Genomic DNA, 22,014 nt, shown 5'->3' with positions numbered 1-22,014 from the left:
ACAAATTATTTTAAGTTATCAAGTTAAAAAAAAAATCACATGAATTTAAAAAAACAAAAAATCAGATTCAATTCCCTTTCATTAAGACAACCACCAATTTCAGACTGCTGTTCTTTTGTCTGTGAATTTTCTTCGTAAGAATTTTCTTCTTTTTACAAAGGTCTCACAGCATTTCACACTGAATCTGTACAAAAGTAAACCGACGAGGTGTATTCTTTTAAAGCTTTGAGGACTGTGTCTTTGACATGCACTTCACACAGATGAACAATTTCAGGTAAGACCCGAAACGCACTGGCTGCGTTAGGCCCTTAGACCTCTGTTGGAGGCAAACAACTGTTTATGACAATGAATCGTGTCATGTTTTCCTTTAAAAAAAAAAAAACAAAAAAAAAAACCTAGAACCATGGTCTTTTCAACCAGGATGCCACAACATTAGTTCTCTAGCTAAATCAGTTTGAGTGCACATCAACTGTACTCGAGAAAAAGTTCAAACAAAGCAACCACCTGTCAGCAACTGAACTGCTTAAAAAAAATAATGATATTATGGCGAAGATGATTATCATCTCTGGTATAGTGTACACAACATGATTTTTAAATTGAACAAATCGTGCTTTGTTTCTCAGGTGGATGCTTTTTTTTAAAAAAAAAAACCCTTTATGACTTTGACTGAAGTCAAACTACCAACACACAAGCAACATCCATGGCACAAGGATAGTACAAAAGAGGACAAAAAAAAATCAGTTTGTGTTTTCCACCCAGTTTCAAGCCCGTGCTCGTTAGTAAATCATATGTAACATTGCAGCTTTGACATTCCTTGGAATGTGGCACTAAAAAATAGAAAGAAAGAAAGAAAGAATGAAAGAAAGAAAAAGGACAAATGTCCATCTGCACACACAAGTCAAAAATATCACCCATGTTAAGGCCCTTCACTCAAAGGCACAAACATCCGCTGACAAAACACCCTTAACGCCCTTTTAACAAGCTGGACACGTGGCTATGCAAGACCACTAGTTTCGCCTCTTAATGACGGTATACGGTCTGTTTTCCAGAGACCTAAAAAAGCACATTAGCTCCTTGTCTTGAAGTCTGCCTTCATGTTGTCAACAAGCCTGTAAACCTGCCATTCACCTAATACTGAGCTACAGAAACATCAAAGCTTAGCTAGCAGCTATCATCCAAAAAATTCACAAAAGATTTTCTTAAAAAAAAAAAGAAACAAAAAAAAAGGAGCCTTTTAGTTCAATAAATGCCATTATCATTGCTGTATTAATTTCACTTTTCACAATTTACTACAAGCAGTGATAATGAAGCCACGGATGCAAAGGAGATCATAATAATAGTTATAGCACTAACTGTGAGAGCAATGAGGACTTAGAGGCTGTAGTTCACTTGAGGCCACTGGATGCATCTCATCCACTGTTCATGAAGCTCTGAGTCAATACTTGGCATCACAAACGTACTGCAAGCGCTTTTTCAGCCCGACAGAAATCCTTAGCCCAGCCACTCTGAAGTCATAGCAATCACCCATATTGTGCTTAGTGACTGAAAACAAATGATTTTCTACACAGGAAATATGGACAAATGATTCTATCATTCCTCTATCATCTTCTCTCTCTCTCTCTCTCTCTCTCTCTCTCTCTCTCTCTCTCTCTCTCTCTCTCTCTCTCTCTCTCTCTCTCTCTCTCTCTCTCTCTCTCTCTCTCTCTCTCTATATATATATATATATATATATATATATAAACATACCATCATGAAAATGTTTTCCCTTTCATTTGCTTATGGATTGAGTTTAATTGAGTAAAATGTCTTTAATTTAACAAATTTACAAATTGAGTATTTTTTGTCAAATATGCAGAATGTATACAGGGGGCTACCATCTGGTAAATTCACGGTTCTTTGGTTGTCCATGCAAAACGGATATACGCGATTTCAAGGTGAGACGATCCAGTACCTGTAAGACAACCTGTCGTAATCACCGTCATATTTTAACATCCAATCAACGCAGACAATTAAAAACAGCAAAAGTTTGTTCAATTCCGCTGTACAATCCAACAGCATTTGGAAACTTATTAGGCAATATTTCCAAATTTTAGAACTATATTTACCCACAAAACAAGAGCAAACTGATGAGTGGGGAATGCCTCTTGCAGTTCTGATGAGTTTGATAGCAGGTGCTTTCTCTGTTGTGAGAAAAACAAAACGAAACTGAAGGACAAAAGTGCCCCCCCCCCCCGGGAGATTATTTGCATGAGTACCACACACTCTAGCTCTGGGAGAAATATTCTAGTACTATACGCAGGTGACCCAAACGATCCTTGAGTGAGGTCAGGGATAGGACAGTGGTTTGGTATGCCGGGTCCAACTGCAGAACAGACAGCATCCACCAGCACCACGCCGGTCCGTTGGCAGACGCCTACAGTGTACACACACACGCACACACACACACACACACACACACACACACAAACAAACAAACAAAAAACATCCCAAACAGATTAGTAAAGTGAATAGTATAGTTTTAGGTGCAAAACTAAAGAGCTGTATTATACTAGAGACTTTTTTAAGCATACACAGAAGAAAATAGTTTGGCAGAATACAGCATGTCCGTGTGTCTAACACTCAAATCTGAGCATAAATATGAATTAATATGTGGTGGGCGGATTGAAGTGTTTTAGATAAAAACGCATTGCTCTAGGTCATCAAAACACTATAAGTTGATGCGTATGTTCATGGACATTCAAAGGTATATTTTTCCACAGTTTGGTTCAAAAGTGTGATTGTTTAGGTCACAGAACAAGTATGCTATAATAACAGTTATTACACCGTGCATGCAGTTGTCTTTAAAGCAGCGCTCTGAATTGAAGATAATGAATCTGTTATTATCAGTTAACTCAAATAGTGAGCAGTTTTCACGTGCTATCTGAGCAGTCCAGGCTCTCTGTCATTAACACTTCTGGTGTCATCAGTGTTTGGTGTCGGCTTTAGAGGCGATTGTTTGGGATCGGGGAGTTGATGAGTGTCGTACTGGCGTAAAACTCAGCTTAAGTTTCTGGGGGGCTTTTTTTTTTTCTTTTTTTTTTTTAGGATTTTTGTTAAATTCACACAGTAGTTCATAGCCTCATGTAAGGGTACACACCATGCCATTTTTCTTCATTAATCTAGTCGAATCCTCCACCTGGGAATGGCGATTGGGGAAGGATTTGGATACGTTTGTTGACAGACTCTCACAATCTTCGTCGTATGAGGGCTGGAATATCGGGGAGGAAACACGCCGCGTGTTGTGCGGATACTGTGCTTACGGGGATTATTACGGGTGTATGTTTCTGTAAAATGAGCACCCGGAAAAACTGGCACCAACGGTTGGGAATATCACTGCGTAAACGGAATTCTGGTCCAAATAGGTTCCGTCACTCAGCACTGCTCGGCTAAGCAGCTTGCAGTGTGAAAATATGCAGTGGCATGTATGGAGGGAAGGTCTGTGCTTGCCTCTCTCAGGCGGTAGTCATGTAATGGAGAGAGAAACAAGATCATGGTCGTTTTGGCATTTCAAATTGGGAGTGAAAGAGGTAGAAAAAAAAATTAGGGTTTTTTTTTCTTTTTAACCTTTTCATTGTTACCTGTGTTTAATGATTGACTACGTGCAATGATTGTCCTAATTCTTCAGATCTTTGCTTTGCACTGACTCAGATCCATATTTCTGGTCATCTGAGGCTTTCTTGGATGACTAATCAAGGTGTCTTTGACTCAGAAAGTGTGTGTGTGTGTGTGTGTGTTTGTCTGAATATGCCTGAGAGTGTGAGTGAGTGTGTGTGTGTGTGTGTTTGTCTGAATATGCCTGAGAGTGTGAGTGAGTGTGTGTGTGAGTGAGTGAGTGTGTGTGTGTGTGTGTGTGTCCTGACCTGGATGTCGTCCTCTTTCTCAGGCATGGGGCCATACTGTCGGCTGATCTGATCCTGAATGCGGCTGTTAAGCCGGTGGTACCACTCCCTCGCCTGCTGATAAACGCTATCATGGAGACGCTGCAACATCTCCAGCTCTGCCCCTTCAGCCTTCAGAGAGAGAGAGAGAGAGAGAGAAAAAGAGAGAGAGAGAGAGAGAGAGAGAGAGTGAGAGAGAGAGAGAGAGAGAGAAAAAGAGAGAGAGAGAGAGAGAGAGAGAGAGAGAGAGAGAGAGAGAGAAAGAAACATTTGTTTCTTAACTTTTCAAATCCCTATAAGTATCTGCTGAATAAAAGCAATGCAGACAAGACATTATCATGAGTCATGAGAGAGAGAGAGAGAGAGAGAGAGAATGAGGGAGAGAGAGAGAGAGAGGGAGAGAGAGAGAGGGAGAGAGAGAGAGAGAATGAGGGAGAGTACTCTCTCTGCTCTTTTTATGGTTAGCAGGTATGGTTAACACATATTCAGATGTGCAATATTAATAGCTTCAGCGTTAAAAAGCACATTTCCCAAAACAATTTCTTAATTTCCTGAAAGCACCTAATGTATTTTTAAAAGTGCTGTAATGCTCTCATTGTCAGTCTCGTGAGTAGCTGAGTCAGAAAATGAGCATATCTGGCATCTGGGGGGGAGTTCTGGTCACTCAGGAGTTTGTTTTTGGGCTGGATGAGTGATCCTCACAGTTAAACCCCCCCCAGGCAAACACACTACTCCAGTTCTCAACGGCCAAACGTCTCCGTGATTTTCCACTTCTCTATCACGACATTCAAGTTAGTGTAGATTTCACAACCGGTCCAGGTCAAGTTAACACCGTGGAACCTGAACACTGTGGTTTGAGGCATTGTTTAAGTCTGTCTATACTAATACACTTTAGCTGACCTTATGATCTTCCAGGAACTCTATGTCAGCCGTGTGGTAACCATCCCTCTGGCCCCTCCTTAACACGCGGAATCGACTGCCTCCCACCGTGTCCACGTAGGATCGTCCATCAGGAAGCAGGTCCAAATCCAGGATCTGTAGTATGCAGCCATAATCAGCAAACCTGTAACAGGAACAGACAGAGAGTACTTACACAACTTTAGACATTACAACAAACATTACATATGCACAGTTCAAACACACACACACACAGTCTCAGTATTTGAGAAATGAGCGGTTAAAGGACAAGTGAAGGTCAGCGCTATGAGATAAAACTACTAGCTTACATTTGGAGGACGTCACGGCCCATGGAAACGGAAAATGATTACTTTTTACGTCAGGGGTCACATGTCTAAGGAGCCTGCTCGAGGTGAAAGTCGAGGACACTTTGGGGGTAAACCGTCAGGCTTCCCATACCACTTTTTGCTTTTAATTCCCAAACAAGCTCATAGAAATAGTATATCGGGAGGAAGCGCAACATGCTATGCCTGAATTTCAATGTTACTTAAGACCGAGAAAAAAAAAACAACAACATGCCAGTTATGAAAGGTGCGTTTTACATAATTACCCATGTGAATGTAGTTTAACCACATTTGAGTGTATACTGTTCTCACATGGCATGACCTTACATATTACTCAACAGTAATTATACAAGCTTCAAATAAGCACATAATGCAATAAACAACTACGTGAACCGACAAAGCAGTTAATAGCTATCCTGGAGGTTATTAGGAAAATATGCAAAGACATAAAAGCCACCATTTAAAAAGATCCTTCCCACCCCCACGAGCAGATGAGTTTATATAACAAAGGTATATCAGGTCAAACTAAAGCAGTAACTCAGATAATAGCCTAAACAGGACTTAGTTGTAAAAACTCTTTTCGTGCAGATATTGTCACTTTACCCTTTGCCAGGTTCATAGCTGCACATGCCAAACTTCTTGGTGCCAGTCTCCATACAGCGCCGCATCATTAAACGGTAACGCGGCTCAAAAATGTGCAGGGGGCAAGGGATGCCAGGGTACGCCACGGTACAAACAAAGATAGGGACGTCCTTGGTCAAACTGCACGGAAGAGAGAGAGGTGTTAAGTCAGAATGCGCTAAAAATATCCTGACATTTTGCATTAGAGCGATTTCACAGATTCCTAAGTTCTAAGACAGGTTTCGGGCATTTATCTTCAAAGGGACACAGTGTGCTCTCTTTTAAAATGCTAGACTTCAATAGCACAGAGGCCTCATTGATCTTAAGTTCTCCACATATCAGCGTTCGCACGGACATGAATGCATACATGCACTTTTCACTTAGATCTCTGAATCCCCTTGATTCATCACATAATAATGAGAATGCAAATAATTAAACTATTACCCGGTCATCCGTATTCACGTCAATCCAGCACCACGTAAAGTTTCACTCAGAGACACCAGCACTTAGAACGGGATATAATTCCACTACCATGTTTTCTTGACCTGTACAGTCGAGTCACATCAACTCCTGCTGCTTTGTTATTGTGAGAATGAGCTATGTCAGGCAGTGGACTGATTTCCACTTCACACAGTTGGATTAGTTCAGTGTATATGAGACAACAGTGGCAGACACAGAATGTCATGGTGACGGTTGTCTTCACAACCCAGTACGGTCCAGCCATGTAAGTGGTCTTTAAAACCCAGTACGGTCCAGCCATGTAAGTGGTCTTTAAAACCCAGTACAGTCCAGCCATGTAAGTGGTCTTTACAACCCAGTACGGTCCAGCCATGTAAGTGGTCTTTACAACCCAGTACAGTCCAGCCATGTAAGTGGTCTTTAAAACCCAGTACGGTCCAGCCATGTAAGTGGTCTTTAAAACCCAGTACAGTCCAGCCATGTAAGTGGTCTTTACAACCCAGTACGGTCCAGCCATGTAAGTGGTCTTTACAACCCAGTACAGTCCAGCCATGTAAGTGGTCTTTAAAACCCAGTACGGTCCAGCCATGTAAGTGGTCTTTAAAACCCAGTACAGTCCAGCCATGTAAGTGGTCTTTACAACCCAGTACGGTCCAGCCATGTAAGTGGTCTTTACAACCCAGTACGGTCCAGCCATGTAAGTGGTCTTTAAAACCCAGTACAGTCCAGCCATGTAAGTGGTCTTTACAACCCAGTAAGGTCCAGCCATGTAAGTGGTCTTTACAACCCAGTACAGTCCAGCCATGTAAGTGGTCTTTAAAACCCAGTACGGTCCAGCCATGTAAGTGGTCTTTAAAACCCAGTACAGTCCAGCCATGTAAGTGGTCTTTACAACCCAGTACGGTCCAGCCATGTAAGTGGTCTTTACAACCCAGTACGGTCCAGCCATGTAAGTGGTCTTTAAAACCCAGTACGGTCCAGCCATGTAAGTGGTCTTTAAAACCCAGTACAGTCCAGCCATGTAAGTGGTCTTTACAACCCAGTACGGTCCAGCCGTGTAAGTGGTCTTTAAAACCCAGTACAGTCCAGCCGTGTAAGTGGTCTTTAAAACCCAGTACAGTCCAGCCATGTAAGTGGTCTTTAAAACCCAGTACAGTCCAGCCATGTAAGCGGTCTTTACAACCCAGTACGGTCCAGCCGTGTAAGTGGCTTAGCCCTTCCTGCTTGTGCTCTTCTGTAAATATGTTCTGAGAAGTATCTTTTACTTTTGTTTTGTTTGAGCACTGAAATCTAAACACCCTGGCACTATGTCATGCTATGTTGTGTTGTGCTGTGTTATGTTCAATGGCTACTTTCTTAACACTCTGAAAAAAAAAAAACAGCTGGGACTGACATTATCCTTATCTGAGGACAGGGTATAAGACTTTGCCAGGGGAGTCCTGGTAAGGACTAGGTAAGAACATTGTTACCATAGCAACAGTCACTCACTTAGAAAGTTCAGCCATCTCTGCGTCATGCACTTGTTTCCGCTCTGCCAGCTGCTGGGGGAAGAGACGGGACATGATCTCCTGAAGCAGCACGGTGGTGTTGTACTTCCTGTTCTTGAAATACTGGTGACAGGGAGTACAGGGACAAAGGAGGAAGACATACGTCAAGGTTATGTAAAACAAGGTCATTTGAAGGTCAGGTGAGTTCAGGAGTCATATAAAAACGTATGTACAAAGTGAACGTGAATTTTTGTGTCTCCTCTGCTCTTTCAGTGATATTTACACATCTATGCACTATAACAAATTGGAACTGGGTTCTGGAGGGAAAGGAACTATGATCACTCCATTATAGCTAATGTAAGCTGGCCATGGAGAGCAATGGACTAATGTGGTCTGCTTTGCTGTACTTAAACTACCGCATTAATAATGAAAGAGAGAATTAAAATGAATCGTCCTAATGTAATACATCAGTGTTACAGCCATAACATTTTATTATTATACGCTGTGCAGATCATTGTATATGTTTGCATTCTACAATTATGGTGAAGTGACAAGTGTGTGTGTGCGTGTGTGTGTGCATGTGTGTGTCTGTGTCTGTGTGTGTGTCTGTGTGTGTGTGTGTGTGTGTGTGTGTGTGTATGTGTGTGTGTGTGTGTGTGTGTGCAGTACCTCCTGCAGTGGTTGTTTGCAGAGCGGACAGCGAAAGTTATGGTCTAGGCTCCTTTCAATGCAGTTTTTACAAAAGGTGTGGCCGCAGGGTGTGGTGACAGGTTCGTGGAACAACCTTTGTGAGATCAGATCAGATATCAAAACAAGCAAACCATCTGTGGATATGCGAATCAATGCCATAAAGCATACCGAGGCAGTAAAGGTCACAGCACTACCCAGAAAGGTTAAATACAGCAATAACCGCAATGAATCACACAGTTACTAAATTAGGAATAGATAAAAAAAAACAGCAGGAAGGGTTAGAGGACGGGGAGGGAGGAGTCAAGTGAACTCCACTGACCTGATACACAATGGGCATTCAAAGTCTGATACAGTGAGAACGCTGAGGGAAAATGCTCTATCTGCACTGCACGTTCCTATAGAAAAAAACAAAACAAAAAACAAAAACAAAAACAAAAACAAAGCAAGACAAAACACAAGATCATAAGAATCACTCTGTTCTAATCACCACGTTCTGATTAAAAATGGATAGCACAATGCTCAGCGATTTGAAGGACACATGAAATATAGTCAGCTTCGCTGCTCCGTTTCTGCGTAATTATACGTCAGTGTAATGTGCAAACTGTTGTAATTATTCTTTAATGTCTCACCTTTGCCCTGTCTGTCCTCCTTCCTCATCATCGTGTCCTCGTCTTCCTCTGCAGTAGGGAGGAAGGAAACAGCCTGGCACAGGCTAAGGCAGCACTCCGTGCTGGCGTCGTGTTTCATTTTAGACACAGTCTGACAAAAGCAGAGAGACGCAGAGAGAGTCACGGCCAGTCTAATACATCACAATGAGGATTTCACAAACCGCAGTGAAACATAAACGTTTTTAGGCGTTTCTTTTTAATAGAGAAGGTTTCCATGCATGTTAGTATAATTTCAATTTAGTTTGTACTCTTAACTGAGTACTAGTGCTAAAGAATACTAGATTTCTATTTTGGGATACATGACAGTGCCATAGTTCACTGCTCCACCATTCTAGTGTTTCAGTTTGGCTTTTGATACTGCTGGGAGTCGGGTCATGTGATGGGAAAATAGAACAATGGGCACTAGACTATCACCTGCTCGCTGTCTCCAGTGGTCTTGTCCAGGGGGCATCGGAGGGCATCGGGATTAGAGGGGCCCACAGAGCTGGTGATGGCACAAGGGTCCCGTAGGTACTCCGCCACCACGTGTAAGATACGGGGCACCTCCTCTGGCACGGCCATGCCCTCTGCCTCCAAGATCTGATCAAAGAGATGCAAACGTATCTTTCATACGCAGGGTACATGTTATATATCGTAGATGTAATGCTTAATTAAGTGTTCGTAATGAAGATGTATTCTGTTGCCTACGGTAAAAACAAAGTTTTGTCTTAAGCTGTAGCACACACATAGAAAGAGGGTTGCTTCCTTAACATTAGCATAATGGTGCAATTTGAATGCTCCACAAAAAAAAAATATATATATATATATATAGGGAAGAATTAAGTTTTCATGAGTTTTTTTTTGTTTTTTTTTTCTATGCAGTAGCATCGCTGTGACTCACTCTCTTAATCTGGTTCTTAGCAGGGGCAAAGTCTGCTTGCTGTTTCAGACAACGATGGAACTGAATCAGAGCCTCAGTCTGCCTCCCCATTTCCAGCAGCACGTTCCCTTTACGAAAGAAACCCTGCCCCAAAGAAAAGAACATACAACTCAGAGACAGGCAGGCATCAGCGCACCGTCGCATGGGTTAACATTTAACACACGCCACGTTAATGAGACCTCTGACTCTCAGTGCATTTTCACTGAGAGGGCTGTGCAACCTGTAAACATCGTAATAATTTCACATTTTAAATCCTAATCTCAAACACCTTAACACATTCGGATTATAAACCAATGGTGACTATGCTGTGAAGACAGGAAAGCGTGTTGATAGAGTATGGTTTGAATTAACGTTCAGACAGAACACACTACATTATGCTGTGGATCACACTTTAAATAATCATTTACACTGTCCACCCAAGCTTATAAATCATTATAACATTTGAGTTTGTTGTTTTGTTTTTTGTTTTTTATTGTGAGTGGTATTTGAAATTCAGGAGTTCTACATGGGTCCAAAATATAGCCTCTAACAACAATGCTATTCCAAGAAATATATCATATATATAATAAATATATTATTATCAGGTAATACTGAATATTTCATAGAAAATTGGAATTATAACAATTTGCTTTTGGGTGTGTGTGTGTGCATGTATCTCCTTGTGAGTAAACTTAATATAACTAAAGGATTTATTTAAGCAAATATCTGTATACAATATTTGTGCTGAGTTTTCACTGAAGGAAAATCAGATCAGCATCAGAACTTAACCTAAGGCTATTGGGTTGTGTAATATATGAGAAACAAATTTTCCTTAACTTTTACATGGTTAAATAATGTATTATATGAATGCTCATGTAATAAACAGTTTGGACATCAGGGGGCAAAATACAGGACTGTTATGCAATGATGGAATTAGCACCCCCTGTTGTCCAAACTGTTTATTACATCAAAACATCTGTTGAAAGTGAAGATTGCGATTTGACATTAATATTAAAATGAAAGAGCCTCATAAAGAATATGGTCTTCTACACATCAGTTGCTTAACACCAGCTTAGTTTTGTCTAGCGCAAAATTTTTATCCAAATTTTCTCCCCAAATGATTTAATGAGCACTAGTTTTCGGAGCTCCTCATCAGTCATTTTTGACAGGTGCTTTGGTAGTTTGGGTTCTCTGTGATAATGTGACTTACCATACAATATCACTACTGTTATTTGAAACAGCCTTGTGACTTTGCAATATTGCTTCTGTATCGCCACAATCCGTGACCTAATTCTGGAACATTCCTGATGTAATGACCCATAAAGCCATTGAGGTCTCACTAAACCACAGGTCAGAGGTTTTAATAGTCTTGTAAATATGTAGTAAACTCACACGATTAGCTGTGTTAAACATTACATCACAAATGATATAACACACAATCCATTACCGGAGGTGTGTTAAAACCCTGCACAGAAAATTGCGACCTGTCCCTCCTGCAAAAAATGCCACATCTACATAATTGTGCCAATAATATATTTAAAAGCAATGTCAATAAAATAATGTGTTGCAGAATTATGGATCTCTGAGGACTATAAGCAAGCTATGAGGGGAAAGTCTTTAAGTAAAATGAAAGTCCTTCATTACTGTTATCTTTCTACACCTGGTGATGGTGCATTTTATCACAAGGCGTTTTGACGTGATAACTTTTTGATAGCTTTATGCAACAATAAAAAGCGATACGTATTTTAACAAGTTATTAGACACACAAAAATGAATCGTTCACCATAGCCACTAAATATTTTTTATAGCAGGTGATATTGTGGATCATCACCACACGGCTGAATAACATGTCACTCAAACAGTGAGAGAGAGAATATTCAGTAAAGAACACTGGACAAAAGACATCATCCATGTGTTTCAATACATTATTTTTTTTAATCCCTTTTTGGTTTAATTTACAGTTGCCAATTCACTGTATTACCATAAATCCCCATCACAGGATGACTGTAGCATCAGTCCTGGTGAGTGACAAGCACTGCAGGCATCTTCTAAAACACGCACAGTCAGCCAACCGCCTGTTTTCAGTTTATAAGCAACTGCAGCTGTTTAATTTTACTCATGTTTACTCATTCAGTGTCAGGTGCCAGTGAGGTATGATAACACAGTGCTCTGTCAGATTGAACTCCTGGCGTACGTTTGGTCATATACTGTGTAATAACCCCTCCCAGCCCCCAGGATCACTGAGGTTCAAACTCGCGATCCCAGCAATGGTATGCGACGTAGTTCGACGCCATGCCATCCGAGCGTCCTTCGATACCGTTTTAGGATATAGCCGGGGATATAATTACTCTTTTTGTCTCTGGGCCGTTTTTGTTTGTTTGTTTGTTTGTTTGTCTATTCAAACTGTCTCTGACATGCAGACTGTATCATTGTGACAGTGACTTTTATAAATGTGGGATCTGTGACAAAGTCTGGGCTTTACCTCAGTCCAGTTGGGCCTTACGCAGCAAAGGTCATCCAGGTCCCGGAGGGCATCAGAGAAGCGGCGGAGTCCCATGCTAGCCTCCGCTCTCCACACCTTCAAACTAACATCATCAGGAGCTGAAGAAGACAGGAGGGTGGAGAGAGGTAAGCATAAAGACCCAGAATTATAATATCACAAGGGACTGTTAACTGATTTTTAGAGACGAAATGCTATGTCAGCTATTAGTTATTTAGTTATTATTTGTGCTGGGGCACAAATATATACCAAGAGATTGAGACCAGTTCAGCTGTCCTTAAATGACCTGAGTGGTATAGCCTTGTATAATACACGGCCCTCCCCCCTCCCCCCTCCTTTTCAGAGAATCATTCTTCAGTGTTCATGTACATAACTGGGGTTTTTTCTCTTTTTTTTCTTCTACTTGGAACAAGTAGTCAGAGATCTAACAAAGTTACGTGAATGGGGTAACAAAACAGTCAGAGGTCTCAAGTTCAACAAAGCTCAAAGCATTGCTCTGCCAATCACAGGCAAACAACCGCAAATGGTAAGTAGCCCTGGTTACAAATTAGCTTAGAACTGATATACACGGAGGCGGGTTCGACAGCAACTGGACTTCCAACATTCCTCGAGTGCACTGCAGAAAGACAACAGTCCACGATGCATACCTGTATAAGTTGCATTCTGCCGGGTAAACAAGTGCTAACAGGATCTGCGTTTCACATGCAAAATAAGATTATGTGTCAGAGCAATCCATGTTACACAAGTAGGGAGGCACACACAAACCAGATAACTCAGCAAACAGGAAATAGCTTCTAATTGGATTCCAAGTGCTGACATACATTTACATACATGCCCGCTCTGATGGTTTTAGTTACAGCATATAGACTTATAGACACACTTACTACTCCTTATGACTGGAAAACCAATATTCTACAGGCAAAAAAACAAAGCAATCTTTAGATTTGGTCTGCTCTTGAGTACGAGATCATGGAAGAGATCTAGAGAAGTTAGCTAGCCAATGCAAGCTGAGGTTTGTCATATAAGCAGTAATTCTGTGCTTAGCCTGTTCACCTTGTCATTGAATTTCAGTTCAAATGTGTTAACTATAATTACACGCTGAACTGTCTCTCTGTGAGTCATATCAGTATGGTCAGATGTAACCTCAACACGCCTCTGTGACATCTGCAACTTTATCCAAAGAGTGCTTGTTTGTTAATCATATGTACCACAGGCTTCCCCAATTTAACACACCTTCCCCATTCTTTAACCTTTCAATAGTTCCCTGCTTATGAAATCACCAAATATCTCAACAGTCAAGTCAGCCCACCACGCATGGTAACACAGCTCACAGCTGAACAATGCAAATGATAGCTCATCAACTTTGTCAAGATAGATTTAATCAGGATCAGTGGGTCTGCTTTACTGAGCTAAAGAAATGTAAATGTAAACTGAGAACAACAATAGATCTTTTTTTTTTTTTTTAAATCAGTAGGCTATGTAAAACTTTGCCCCAGGAACTACTGCTGATAATAGTCAGATTAAAGGAGGAACGTCTGACCCACATAGTGCGTTTCCAGGTCATAATCAGTGACTTGAAGTGTATTAATAACTGTCAGAAGCGAAAAAATATTCAGTTAAATTTTCGTCCCATCTTTCGTATGAGTGACACATCTATCGCCACCGCAGCGAATGGGACAAAGCAAGCGTCTACACAAACTTTGCGTCAAATATGGACGGTGGAGGAGTGCTAACTGGGCTGCGGATTTGGGGGATCATAAATTAGGGTTGTGAAGAGAGAAGAATTAATGTGTTGGCATCTCTAGGCGTATAAATGTTAAGAGAGAAAGGAGCATTAGCATCTGCAGACTGTATACATTTACATTGCGTAATTAGGATTGTGGCACTGAGTGTTCTATGTTACTATATTTTTGAGCAGACTCCAAGGGTTGCGTAAGGAATTTCTTTCTTTTTTTTTTTTTTTTTTACACTCGGTCCCTTACCTAATTCTATGCCCTCATCAGCAATCCGCAATGCTTCCGTGAATTCACACGTTTTCAGTTTCTCCTGTATGTGACACTTCATTTTGGTTTCCTCTGGACAGCACTTCTCAATGATGCTAAAAAGTAGCACGTTGTTTTTTATGTTTTTAGCATCTCTCAGTTTTAACCTTTCTTTGCAGGCCGGGCATCTTGACGGCAAGAAAGCCCCCATACATCTCCGACAGAATGAGTGACCGCAACACATCGTCACTGGCTCGCACATTAGAAACAGGCATATTGGACACTCCAGCAGATCCATGATTATGAACTTCTTAATCCGGTGAAGACAAAAAAAATCCAGGCTAAAGTTGAATCGCCTTGGCGTGTTACCTCAGAATAAGTTACGGAGAGGAACTTCTGTCTCCCTGAGTCGAAATGATTTCATTAGCTTTGAACTTAAGTAACGCTTACAGAGCTCTCGTGTGCAACAATTTTATCCTATCTCATCAAGCAGACACTCCTTTTATTAGCTCCCAAGAACCGGCAACAGCTTCCTTATAATTTCCCGGCTGAGACGAGATGCTTAATCTTCAAGTTCCCAATTAAATAACTTTTGTCTCACAATAATAGAATCTGTTGTAGAAATTATCCATTGTCAATCATATCTCAGTCTTTGTTTAGAAAGTAACGTCTTCCCTTTTCGAGCATAATGAATTGGAGCACTCCGCTGCTGTCCAAACGCCTCTGTCTTTGCTTTGTTTAACTGTCTGAACTCCATCAACACTGAACAAAAAGATGAGATATAGAGACCGGGATTTAATTCTCTCTGTCTATAGCGTTTAACGATTACTGTAACATCCTCCGCCGGTAATGTTTTACACGCCACGAACAGAGCTCGGTTCGTTTCTGACACCTTTACATTACATAAATAAAACCATGTGATGCAGCATCGAGAGTTCCTATTGGCTCTAGACTCTCCGTTCCACCCTGTTGTGAAACAGTAAATGTTGGGTTTCATAACATAGAACATACGGCATTAATTCGATGAATTCTAACACCGAAACGCAGTGATGTCTGAGGGAAGTCGCACTGAGGTCAGCGCCTTACACTTATTTGAACTGGTAACATGAAGAACATATAGTTCGTAAATGTACATGGCTAGTACCAGGGTACACAAATGAATGCACCAACGTCGTGGGAAAAATGATCAGTGCACCAGCCTTATAATTCAAAATCATTTCAAGTTCAGCATCAAATCAAAATCAAATTAAAATGCATTTAATGTCTAAATGGTGGGCGCTTACGTTCACATTTTGTGCTTGTGTCATAACTCTAGAGTGGGCTATTTAGAGTGTTTACAAAACTCACAAAACACGCGCAGCTGCATGTTTTCTGTTTCCTGTAGTGGACTCCACTGGGCCTTAAATCAGTGTAGTGTTTTGCAAATGCACTTTCATCACTCATAGGTGTTTTAAAGAGGAGGGGGTGAGCTTAACGGCTTTTTCTGAGCAGTTTGAACAGGAATTTAAGTTTAAAATACATAAGTGAAAAATAGTTTTACCTCTCTGCTGTGCAAGGCTAGGAATGTGACAGTTCTATAAGCTTTTCCCCCCTAATTTACGAAAAAGTTGTTGAGACCAGTTATATTTAAGTTATATTTAGCCTCTACCATCAGTTTAGTGATCAAAGATTACCAGACACCCTTTGTTTATGCGTTGCTGCTTTATTTTGGACAAAATTCAAATGGATCTCGGGCCTAAGTTGTATTTACACAGTCAAATACCAGGGGGGTAATCCAAAAAGCGGGTTTGGTGAAAACTCAAGAGTGAGTGAACTCAGAGCAAGTAGTAAACCTCCTAATAGAAGAGCCCTATGGCTTCATTCTCTTAGCAAAACAAAGCCATAGGGCTCCTCTGTTAGGAGGTTTACTACTTGCTCTGAGTTAACTAACTCTGAGTTTTCACTAAACCCGCTCTCTGGAATACTCCCCAGGGAGAGCTCAAGCTCAACAGTTTGTTGTTTGTTTACTCAACCTTAAGACAGAAGGGCACCTGCTCTTGTCTCCTGCTAGAGGTGCGATATATTTAGCTGCCCTTCATCCATCATTAGTTGTGCTTTTATTTATGATATATGCAAGTTGAATGCCAGCCTAATGGAGAAGATTGTTGAACTAGAAGGGCACGTCCAGACCGTATATATGAGATGAGAGAAGGGGGTGCTTTTTCCAGATATCATTGTCAGCGTCTCCAGACGCTTCAGGCGTAGACAACGTTAGTCATTCCTTCACCTCATCGTCAGCAGTAGAGCATTCACAGTGAGGTGTATGAGTGACAATATGGCAGCATAGTTGTCAACCTCAATCTATCACATATGGGTTCCCCAATTCGTGTTACTAACAGGTTCTCCCCACTCTGTGACTGACACATTGAGAGACCTGTTGAAAAAGCTCTTGTAACTGGCAGTCTTATTTTTGTCCTGTTCGTTTATTTCAGAGCAAATTACAATAACAGTTCGAGAGGAAGCACAAAGACATGCAAAGCACACTATAAGCATATAAAACAAACACAGCCAGGGCCACAGTTACACAGAGACGTTCAGTAGTCCGCAAATGTTCACTGTCTTCACAGCTTTTCCATTGGTAGAATGAAGAGAAGTTTTAAAAATACATTTTAATTTCTTGTTAAAAACCATGAGTAAAGGCTTGGCATTGCTGAATTCACACTTGCGAATATGAAATTTTGCTAAAATAATAATAAGGTTAATGATAAACACTGCTTTACTTTATTCTTACAAACATTATGAAAACCAGACAAAACAAAACAAAACCAGCGTCGGTATCATACATTACAAATTACGGAAGTCTTTCCGTAACACTTTCACATAATCACAGTACCAAAGTATATGATAAAAGGGCAAGTTCAAATGAATATCTTATTTCCTTCCTCCCTAAATAATGATTTATGGGGTATTTATGTGATGTTTTGAACTGTTTTGCTCTCCTTTTTTTTCGCCTTCCACCCGTTCTGGGTGGATCTTTCCTAAGATCCTAGACCAAGCCACAGTCAATCCAACCTGTCCCGCTTTGCCCGCCAAGTGAGAACAACTGTGATCTCTGCCAGCCATGATACCTGATTTTTTTTTTTGCACACCGCCCCTGCTGCTTGTCTGCTAGCTTTGACCACGTTACAGCTGGCACCCACGTACACCCCCAGGGACGTAAGAAGGATGAGCGCTCCAGCAGATGCTATCTAAGGTTGGCAGATCACAATCCTGGACCGACCGTACAAATCCGCGTGCCAGCCTGTTTACAAGGCCTCCTACATGCATGCCTGCTTGCCAGTCTGATCCTTCCTCTGTCGAACAACTACAGAAATAACGTCATTCAACACGATCCCCACTGTCTTTCTTCTTGGACCTTTTTCATCTCTGAGTTTTTATTGATTCTCACTCACGTAACCACTGTCCCACACTGTTATTGGGTTGTCCCTCAAATATGTGCCTCCTGTCTACTCTGTCTTTTTTCGATTTTAAATAATCAATTTTTTTTTCCTGTACACTTCATTGCAATAGCCTATCAATTAATGTAACTACTCTGAGCCAGACTGAGGAGAATGGGCTCCTGTTTTTGAGTCTTAGTTTCTCCCAAGCTTTCTAACTATCTCAGTCTAGGGAAGATTTTCCTTTACACAGTCACTGGAGGCATCAGGTCTGGCATCCTATAAAGCTGCTTTGTGTCAGTGTGTCAGTTGTAAAAAGTTCTATACAATTAAAATGGAATTAGATTAAGTAGGCTCCCATACCTGTGCCAACAACTAATTTAAATCCATTTAAAAGAGAATAACAAAATTCTAAAATGACTAAGGTTAAGCCAGGTTATGTTTTCAACTTTACGACTTGTCTGATATTGCGTACTTCAGTTCTAAGCGTCATGCTATTTAAAATGTCATGTCCTAACAAGTTAATGCAGCCTACATAATCTTACTGCAAAGAATCATTGTTCGCCATATGATCCTCAGATTTAACTTTATGATGAGCTTGGACAATCTAAGGGATTTTAGCTATGTTTTCAACGCCTTTCTCTGGTAATCACCCAACCACGGTGTACTGCTGAGTATCCTTACCTTTCAGTATTGTTTGCATTTGTGAAAAAAAAAAAGAAAACCTGAAACTGAAAACTTCAAGGACTCAAAAGAGATCTTATAACAAGTATGATGCCTTCACTTTGCTTCCTTTTGCACCATTGTTCAGCTAAGATAAGAACTATTGATGCCTTTCACAATGTTATGGATGTTGACAGAATTCTCCACTGTATATCAAGTAGATATATACCTCAAACAGAACTGATGTACCCAGTGCACAGTACAAACAATAACATTATTAAACAGACAAGGGGAAAGAGCAGCAAATGCCAATACTTCCGTAAACAATATCCATTTACAGCAGATTCTTCGGTAGATAAACTATGCCTCTGTGTTACTTTTGCCTGGGCCAGCTGATTCAACTCTTGCTGGCATTTGCTGAGGAGACAAGTATCTACTTCAGAGTGTGTGAGCAGTTCATGAGACTGAAGGTTGCTACTGTGGAAAAAAAACCGAGGGTTACGCAAGCCCAGGGCATGTTGACTGATCTCTGCCATTTCCTTGTACAGCCCTGCAAAGTCTGGCAGGTTATAACAGCAAGGCATCCATGCTTATTGAATCACATTATCACATTACATATGCTACACACACACACACACACTCTTCCTTTTTTCTTTTATTTTTAATACTGCTACTGATCATAAGCAATATGCCACTCACAATCAAATCCCCCCCCCACCCCCCCAAGAAAATTCTAATAATGATAATATCATCAGAGTCAAGTGAGAAGCCACTGAGGTCAATGCCAAAAACAAGCTCAAAAATTCACTGGTTAACTCGTTAACCCTATCAGTAATCATGAGCGAAACTGGCATCTCTCTTTGAAAATCCTTCCTACTGTAGAATGGGTTTAAATAAACTTGCGTGAAAAACAGTCAACAAAAAGCTCATACGTTCATACTTTTTTGTAACAGGAAAATGAATGACAGATTTGAACACATTACAAAACCTCTGCACAACAACCAGGTGACCCAATGAAACACATGCAGAGAATTTATTTTTATCTGAAAATTAAAAGGGCACTTTGCACTGAATTTTTTTTTTTTTTTTACATAGCTTTATTATACTTACGTTCTGAGGTGATGAGGCAGTTGATACAATCAGACCGATTCTGTTTCATATCAAAAATACACAAGATTTTTAGATGTTTATAATTTGTCCCATACCAACGTAACTATGCTAAGCATCAACCTGGATGTCTTTGGTCGGACATACATCAACAAAACTTATGTATAATGTCTATGCACAGTGAAAGATACAAAACATAGAAAAAGAGAATCCAAACATTTTACAAAATGTCCAGACAAACGTTAAGTCATCTCATCAATGATACTACACATTGCGGCGTCTTTATCCCAAACTTTGTCCCTTTTAGCAGAGGGCATGCCCTTTTCTGTCTGTCCTCCCATGCAGCTACCTCCTGCCTCCTCTACATCCATAGGCTCTGCACTCAGTCTTGGAGCTCCTCCTGAGCTTGAACCAGCAGCCAGACCAACCCCTGCTCCGGCATCACCCCCGGCTGCACCAGACCCCTCTGGCTGCGGTAAGTCATCGGGTAAGGAGGCCAGACAACTCTGGATCATCTCCACCACGCGTTCCAGGTGCTTCTGAAATCGTTCGGCCGTCTCCAGCCGCTGTCTCTTCTGAACCTCCATCATAACACGCAGGGTCTCCCTGGCCTGGTGGGGTCGGTATTCGTTGATAAGGTGATGCATATGGACAAACAGAAGTTTGAGGTCCTCCAGCTTCTCCTCCCGCTTGATGCTGCCGGGGCTTTTGATCAAGATGTCCAGCAGGTCCAAGAAATTGACCAAGATGGACATGTTGAGCTTCTTCAGCTCTCTCTTGTGGTCAAACTGCATTGGGTGCAGGCGCTCAATGCCCTGGCTCTCCAGGGGTCGAATGATGATGTCATCACATTGGAACTGGTTGCCGAACATCATGTAACTGTCCCGGATGGGAGGGGGCGGTTTGGGAGCGAGTCCTTTGCGTACATTCTCGTCCGTGTACTCCTTGATGTACTGCATAGGTGGGGGAGGCAGGGAACTGACCTGCTGTGGTTCACCCATTCTGAATGTCTGACAAAACAGAGAAGAGATAAGTATAAAAATAATGTTCCATCTAAAATAGAGAGAAACTACTCTGGACCCCTGGTCCACACTAAAATGCAGATGCGAAATAAAGGCAAAAAGGAAACTGTTAAGTAATCATTTGTTCAGGAAATTTACAAACATTCTCTTGTAGTGCATTATTATAACACTTTTCTGCGAAGTTTCATACGCAACTGCAGAGCTAAACCAACTGAGTCGAACGTACTTTTACATTTATTCATTAGGCAGCGGCTGCTGGGTTACACGTCTTATAAAAACTGCATGAAGTTGACTGATTAACGACTTAAATGCAAGTTCATGCAAGTCCATGTTTCCAAACCTAAGAGATTGCCACACAAAACCGGATGAAAAACGCTTTCACTTACATTACAGAGCTTAACTTGGAATGCCGCTTTAGTTTACACGGTAAAACGGATACTTTAGGGTATGGCATTTCTTCCCTAACACATAAGCAATAGTTATTCTAGTATTTCTTGGGTTGTCTGTAAATAAGGCACTAAAGCACTGATATTGACTGCCTTGAAAACTAGCATCATTAGCTATTTATCCTAGCTAGCTACACTAACAGACCTAGTAACACATACAAAGCCAAAATGTATTAGCAACCTTGTTAGCACTGCAACAACAAAAACCAAGTCCTAACCAAGACAACTAAGAGCCAAGCTCGCAAAAGATAAAATACACTAAAACTGGACAGTAAAAATGTACCAAGAATTAAGACCTACCAGCGATTCGGCACTTATCAGCTATTTAAACTCCTTTTCTGAAAACAGCTCATTTCGAGCCTCCAGCTAAACGGCAGACCGCTCGTCCTCTCAATTTAGACAAAGCATCATTGAGCATGTTGATTGGAGGAGCCGGACTCAGCAATGCGAACCTTGATTGGCAGGAGGATAACGTACGAAGTGCGCTCGTTTTCCTCAAAGTATGATGTCATTTTTGTGACTGAAATAAAAACATGAGAAGTATGTGAATTCAGAAGACTGAAACTTTGTTTGGTCTTTTTTAATCAACGGTGCAATTACAGTAACCCATTTATGCCGAGTCTTCAAATATGTACAACAAGAAAATGAACCCCATTTCATGTTTGATGTAAACAATTTCAGGCAAGACTGAAGTGCTGGGGGGTATTTCAGAAAGCAGGATTAGTGAAAACTCAGAGTTAGTTAACTTAGAGTAAGTAGTAAACCTCCTAATAGAAGAGTCCTGTGGCTTCATTCTCCTAGCAAAACAAAGCCATAGGTCTCTTCTATTAGGAGGTTTACTACTTTCTCTAAGTTAACTCACTCTGAGTTTTCACTAAACCTGCTTTCTGAAATACC

General features: G+C 41.0%; 2 protein-coding genes across 2 annotated transcripts; both read right to left on the bottom strand.

Moving 5' to 3' along the window:
• Positions 1-2,248: 2,248 nt before the first annotated feature.
• Positions 2,249-15,299, bottom strand: lonrf4 (LON peptidase N-terminal domain and ring finger 4). Its single transcript, XM_030766689.1, has 12 exons — positions 14,464-15,299; positions 12,464-12,582; positions 9,964-10,086; positions 9,498-9,662; positions 9,045-9,174; positions 8,735-8,810; positions 8,395-8,509; positions 7,727-7,848; positions 5,762-5,920; positions 4,818-4,980; positions 3,900-4,049; positions 2,249-2,413 (listed from the first exon to the last, which is right to left on the bottom strand). Exons 1-12 carry the CDS (start codon positions 14,759-14,761, stop codon positions 2,264-2,266), a joined length of 1,770 nt encoding a protein of 589 aa, XP_030622549.1. The 5' UTR covers positions 14,762-15,299; the 3' UTR covers positions 2,249-2,263.
• A 4,011-nt stretch (positions 15,300-19,310) lies between these two features.
• On the bottom strand, positions 19,311-21,497 carry med7 (mediator complex subunit 7). The gene is made up of 2 exons (XM_030766029.1): positions 21,418-21,497; positions 19,311-20,659 (listed from the first exon to the last, which is right to left on the bottom strand). The coding sequence occupies exon 2, from the start codon at positions 20,648-20,650 to the stop codon at positions 19,892-19,894; it is 759 nt and encodes a 252-aa protein (XP_030621889.1). The 5' UTR covers positions 20,651-20,659; positions 21,418-21,497; the 3' UTR covers positions 19,311-19,891.
• Positions 21,498-22,014: the final 517 nt, after the last annotated feature.

The sequence above is a fragment of the Chanos chanos genome, chromosome 2 (assembly GCF_902362185.1).
Source record: "Chanos chanos chromosome 2, fChaCha1.1, whole genome shotgun sequence".
In the NCBI taxonomy this organism is placed as follows: Eukaryota; Metazoa; Chordata; class Actinopteri; order Gonorynchiformes; family Chanidae; genus Chanos; species Chanos chanos.
This window is presented reverse-complemented; position numbering and strand designations above follow the sequence as displayed.

Excerpts from the sequence above, each read along its gene's own strand:
- lonrf4 (XM_030766689.1), bottom strand. The coding sequence starts at position 14,761 with ATGGATCTGCTGGAGTGTCCAATATGCCTGTTTCTAATGTGCGAGCCA. Across the intron at positions 9,175-9,497 it reads CCACTGGAGACAGCGAGCAG|ACTGTGTCTAAAATGAAACA; the intron begins GTGATAGTCTAG and ends TGCTTTTGTCAG. Across the intron at positions 8,510-8,734 it reads GAATGCCCATTGTGTATCAG|GTTGTTCCACGAACCTGTCA; the intron begins GTCAGTGGAGTT and ends GATCTCACAAAG.
- med7 (XM_030766029.1), bottom strand. The coding sequence starts at position 20,650 with ATGGGTGAACCACAGCAGGTCAGTTCCCTGCCTCCCCCACCTATGCAG.